At 39.2% G+C, this 6,000-nt stretch overlaps 1 protein-coding gene across 1 annotated transcript; it reads right to left on the bottom strand.

The window, feature by feature from the left end:
• Positions 1-531: 531 nt before the first annotated feature.
• LOC129595853 (uncharacterized) lies at positions 532-5,998 on the bottom strand. The gene is made up of 5 exons (XM_055492984.1): positions 5,562-5,998; positions 2,377-2,496; positions 1,829-1,949; positions 1,548-1,674; positions 532-1,153 (listed from the first exon to the last, which is right to left on the bottom strand). The coding sequence occupies exons 1-5, from the start codon at positions 5,640-5,642 to the stop codon at positions 652-654; spliced, it is 951 nt and encodes a 316-aa protein (XP_055348959.1). The 5' UTR covers positions 5,643-5,998; the 3' UTR covers positions 532-651.
• Between the last annotated feature and the right edge of the window lie 2 nt (positions 5,999-6,000).

Here is a 6,000-nt window from a genome sequence, read left to right as displayed (position 1 = left end):
CAGATCCAAACGACCCCAAGAACAAACCACTGCCGAAACTGCCCAACGAGAAGCCGTTGCCTAAGCATCCCGATATCATCGACCAAGCCAAGAACGATGGCAAATACCACAAGGATGCCCATCGAGGCAACTGATGACGTTGCTGGCACACTAATCCAAAAATCGGTTAAATGGGACATTTGTACATATGTACCAAGAAACCTTATATAGATTGCTAATACGTAGATACTCGTATTTCGCAGTCGTGTGCATTGATTTCAATGGCCATTAATCAGTAGCTTTATCCTTTGATATTTGGATAAGATATTGAACCAATTGAGGTTTATTACCGTTCACGTTTTAATGTGTTTTAAGTTTTACCGATCTCGATTGGCAGTAAATAAAATCCAGTAACATAACTGACTATATATTTGTATGCAAAATGATTTATAGTTCATACTGTGCTTTGCACATGTCATGACGATGTCGTTGAATTTTGGGTATGTTTCTCACATATACAGCAAGAACTAAACAGCATCATTACGATATATGCAGGGTTCGGGTCCTCATTTTATTCACCACTTTATGTTTCAATAGTTTCGTTCCTCTCTCGTCTGACTGCGGGCATAACGTAAAAACTACAAACACAGAGAATATCGTAATTCAAGAAAATTATAACGTCGTATTCACTAAATCTCCCGTACTATTCTCCACTTTGCGATGCCGATCAAACGCTTTATGCTCGCCGGTGTCGCCGCGCGGCCGCGACACCAGCCAGTCAATCTGGAAATCACACTTTTTCGCTCCCATTTTCTGGTACGCTCGTACAGCGGCTTCATTATCTTCCCGCACGTACGTCCATGCGACTTTGTGGCCGAGCGCAAAAAGTTTCCGGGCCAGTTCGTAGTTGACGATCTGGAACAGGCCCTTGTTGCGGTAATTGGGACTGACCCAGCCCATGCCCATGGCCCCGTCGCACGTGTATAGGAGGAAAGCACACGGTAGCCCCGTGTCCATATCGAAGATGGCCGCGTTGGGAAAATCGGAGGCTGTTGCTAGTAAATAGTGGACATACGGACGGGTCTCCGGCTCGGTAAAGTCCCAGCGGTCCAGGACGTAGTCAGCGTGGTGGCTCTCACGGAGTTCGCCCAAATGTAGTCCCGGAGGAAGAGTGCTGTATTGAAAACTATGTTATTTACGGAAACTAGTAGCTACACTGTTTGATATGAAATGTCAGATACAAACCACAATGTTTTAGATCATCATAAAGGTCACGACTTATACATGGCACTGTGGTGTCTTTAGTTATATCTTTGAAACAAAATGTGACCTTTTTAACTCGCCTCTAAAACTATACTCTAGAAAATACACAGGTCAAATATAGGTGAGATTTGGGTCACGTTTTGCTGTGGCTTAGAATTAGCTTAAGTTGCTACCAGAAGTGTTGTCGCCCACTTTCAAGAGTGATAACAATTCCTCGTAAGCGGATTCGCCAGGCTACTGGATTATTCAGCAAATGGAAAAACTTACTGTAAAGTAACCTGATGAACTGTGACGCAAGAGCTTACGTGGTTTTAATTTGGTCCGGTGATAAAAGGAATACATGACAATGTTCATTTCCATCCCACAGTAAATCGGGATTAACAGAAAGACATTTTCGGCGAATGATGTCAAATATTTCCGTCCGTGGTATAGCTGCAATGCAACGCCCATAGTGTAAGTCCGCTGTTAGTAATTTAATTATAGCAAGGTTAGCATAATTCATTTTACCGGAAATACGATTAATTTTGTCCTAGTAATTTGCTAATTTACTCAGCAGTTTTATAGTGCTTAGCTGCAAAGTACCAACCATGGAAATTGACCGGCATGTCCCAATCTATAGCATCCGGATTATCCAAAAAGTTTTCCAAGGATTCGGTATTTTTACAAAAAATGGATACACCATATTTTGTCTGCCGATTCACATAATCCTGTTAACAAATTAATACAATCATCCCCTTCTGAAAAGTAAGGTCTGTTAGACATATTACTTTATGTACAAAATTGTATTTTATTTTGTTAATAAAACTCACTACGGTAGATATCATGATCACATGTAGCTTTAAAAAGGGAATTTTGTTATTATTCAGGTAAATGCTTTTTGTCTATGAGTTAGGACGAAATTTGACGTAACAATTACGACGTTATGACCTATATAATTATGACGTAATTTTTATTGCAGGCAGTACGATCTGACTGCTGTCCATAGGAAGTGGGAACAAGACAGCAATATACAGATATGTAGATATACTCATATCTGTTCAGTAAATGTACACAGATATGTTTATTCAGTAAATGTACGCAGAATAGTTCTACATTTCCTCAATGGTTCTACGTTTTATCATTACCGTCACTCACTTCAGAATTCTTAATTGGTCGGTACAAGCAGACGTTCCACTGGGGATAATCATCCACAATAAACTCCATACCCGGCCATTCGCATGTTTTGGCGATAGCATTATTGATCAAAACTTCCATCTGCAAACAGTTTCCATGCAGCTGTTAAACGTTTCTTGCGTACTTTGATACTGACGACCTTCATAACTAAATATGTAATTCATAACTGCTTAACATAGCAATAATAAGTCATTTATTCGAAATGATTATTTTTGAATTGGGCGATTGCATTGTTTCCCTAATTAATACCGAATGACGCAGATCGCAACGCGAAATGATAGCACAATATTTCAGTTCCGGTACTATTAATTCTTGCATTAATTCTAGTACCTGCAGCTACTTTTATCTACTTCCGGCAGTTCGAAAGCAAAAGTTGGTGCAGTAACACCTTTCCGCACGTGCGTGATCAACAAAATTATTTTGTAGTACTCGTATAACCTGGTGTTTGTGTCGTCACATGTGGTAAATTCACGGCCGTTTTATCATTAAATTTGGTGAAAATATTTAACATATTTATTCTGCAATTTGTTTTGCGTTTTGCAAGAGTGCAACGCTAACATTAGCAATCAGACTGTTGCGCACAGCACCGCAGATAAACATTTCATATAGGGGGCAAAAGTAAACGTCTTCCACCGTTCCCCTGTACTGTTGCCGTCACCCGACTGGAGTTGGACGTTGTGGCTGAACATGGCGCTTACGTACCGCGCCAGATTTAACCACATGTATTGCCGTAACGTCACACTCCAGGCGGATGACGGCAGCAGTACAGGGGAACGGTGGAACGCGTTTACTTTCGCCTCTTATATAAGAATACTAAATGGATCACAGTACACGCAATCGGGCATATGATGTTTCTGCCACACGTGAAATATTAATGTCATATAAAAAACCAAGTTATATCTATATTTGTCTGCGTAAGTTCTGCGTAGCATTAAATGTGTCTTATCGTTTTTACATTCGCTTGTGGTACGGAAAATGAAAATCACGCAAGTCATCAAGACCGTTCAGATACGATATTACCCATTCCCAAAATTAATGAATTTATTTACGTATTATGCAGTATCAGTAACTACAAAAAAGTACTGCACACAGTAGCGATGTCTGGAATGCACGTAAATTAACGAAAACTACCACTAATCTCGAGTGGTTAGACTACCGGAAATAAATCAATCATCAACCGCATACACGTCTGACGGACAACTAAAAACTTTTAACATTGCTGCAGTATATGAACAGATAAAGATCATAATGCCATCTTGGAGAGCAGCGTCAGTTATGTTCCATCACGCAAACGTAAATTAAATGCAGTTGTACAGGGATCACAATTCACAATAATATGTGGGCACGAGGGATATGCGTCGTTAATTCGTCTAACGTGAGTCGTTATTCAAAACCATCGTAAAATGTACATTTTTTGTCGTTGCATATGTGCGAGCAATAGGACTGTGTGCTGATTGACAGACTGCGGCAACAAAAGGCCGGGCGTAACCAGAACACTCACTCGACTTCCGGTGGTATTTTAACCAACCGGAAGTAGATATTTTGTGCCCAGTATACTGAAAGATACTGTCTACGTCTCTGCACATTGTCAATGGTGTTTCCTGCTGGCTTTACCGTGTTTGGCTGGATCTCCGCCTGGATGAGTAGAGGAAAGGAATACTTCTATGCATGTGCAGCGCATCCAAATACAATATAATCAAAGACCTCTAACAGCTCGAAATTTACTACAACTTCAATCAAACTTAACGATTACGTTTAAATATTTTAATGAGTACATTACAGTAAATTTTTAAAAATTTTGTTCTGTTGTAATTAATCGTGGAAAAATAATGCAAAAACATAATGGACTTTGTTCGGAAATATGTCGTCAAACGTTAAAAATCTGCATTGACTGGTTGAAAATCGAACAAACAAAAATTGAATGCAAAGTTGCGATTTGGTTTTTAAACTTTAGAATATGACGCATTGACTGACGGAGGGCGGCGAACTGTAGAAAACAAATCTTGCCATAATTTTTTGTCTGCAAATAGTTGAAATGTGGTGAATGCGAGCTTATCTTTTTCGTAGATAATCGAGGCAATCACACCGCATTTTTATGGCACCAGTACGCACTCGGGAAAATACCGCATTTTTATGGGAGAAGTACAGATACGTGAGTTTTAGAGTGTTGCATTTGAAATTACGAGTAGATCAACAAAATGACTATTATAAACACGTTGTAGGCAACAAAATATTAGTACTAGCGCGTTAAATCGTACGCACTACTGCATATCGCCGCAGCCGCACGTTCTGTTGCCGGCGCAAATGCATTCGGATTTCGAATGCTAGGCAATTAAATTTTCAAGTAAGAGAAACTAGTCCCAGATAGATATCTGTAGCTTTTCACGGTTGACTAACAATGCAGCTTCAATACTGAGCGATGCCTGCGGGATAATTATGACATGACGCTCTGTTTATAATTAGCAAATAACAAGACCAACAGCTGTTTCCAGTTCAAGTGCCGCCATATCGACTTCTCCTTGCAGTAAAACTGTATGCCTGTTAGGTTGCATATACAGTACATAGTCTCCAATGTGCAGGAATTTGCAAAGCGATCAGCACTTTTTTACTGACCGTCGGAAATATAAAATCGCCTGTCTGTTATTTTACTGCTTGCTAAATTACTAATTTGTAGCAAACCTTTTTGATTTAGAGAAACTTCAGCAATGTGCGCGATAAAATAAATTTATTTGCAATGCTTTTCGGTTACTGTTTTATCCTTTTGATTTGGACTGCAATTTATAATAGAATTAATTTTTATAAAAGTAATTTATAATCTGTAAGTTGTAATTTACAGAAGTAACAAAGTAATTTATAGAAGGATCATACTACGTACTAAATTCTTCTCAGACTGTAAGCTTTGTATGCAAGAAAAATTATAATTTGCACAAGTACACAATATTTAAATCAACACAAATGTATCTGTCTAAATATACAGTACAAAAATGCGTGCCTGCTGCAATCGTAATTCGCGTATTTTTTCACGCGGGAGTATGCATTCTTTACACGCTAGTTGTCATAATTTCGTAAGAATAATTTTTCGTTGTACCGCATTATAGCTTGTATACACCGGAAACGCAGAGAGTGAGAACATTATTAGTACTTACAGGATGCGACTTGGGATAAAACGCAGGCAAATCCTGCAAGACCACCTTCAAGTCTTCTGCAGTTCGTAAGATTTTCACCATGGTTTTAGCTAATAAAAAATCATCAGGGTAAATAATAACAGGCACGAATTAACGAGCCATGACGCCACCGCAAATTAATCGGAATTTTCACCCACACCCCGGAAGTGCTTCTTCACACACCCATCAATTGTTCAGAATCCAGACAGCCAAACAAAATTGCCACTTTCCCATAAACACCGTACAGTCTGTACGGTACAGAATGTAAACACTTTAGGACAACAAAATATTACACGATCCTTTCTGATACCGAATTACACAGATACACTACATACGACACTGTGTGCAGCGTGCTAAATAAACAAGAACATTATATTTTTGTTTTCATGACTGCTGCTCGGTGCAATCGGATCATACTCGT

This window comes from Paramacrobiotus metropolitanus, unplaced genomic scaffold, assembly GCF_019649055.1.
Source record: "Paramacrobiotus metropolitanus isolate TYO unplaced genomic scaffold, Prichtersi_v1.0 Parri_scaffold0000083, whole genome shotgun sequence".
Classification (NCBI taxonomy): Eukaryota; Metazoa; Tardigrada; class Eutardigrada; order Parachela; family Macrobiotidae; genus Paramacrobiotus; species Paramacrobiotus metropolitanus.
This window is presented reverse-complemented; position numbering and strand designations above follow the sequence as displayed.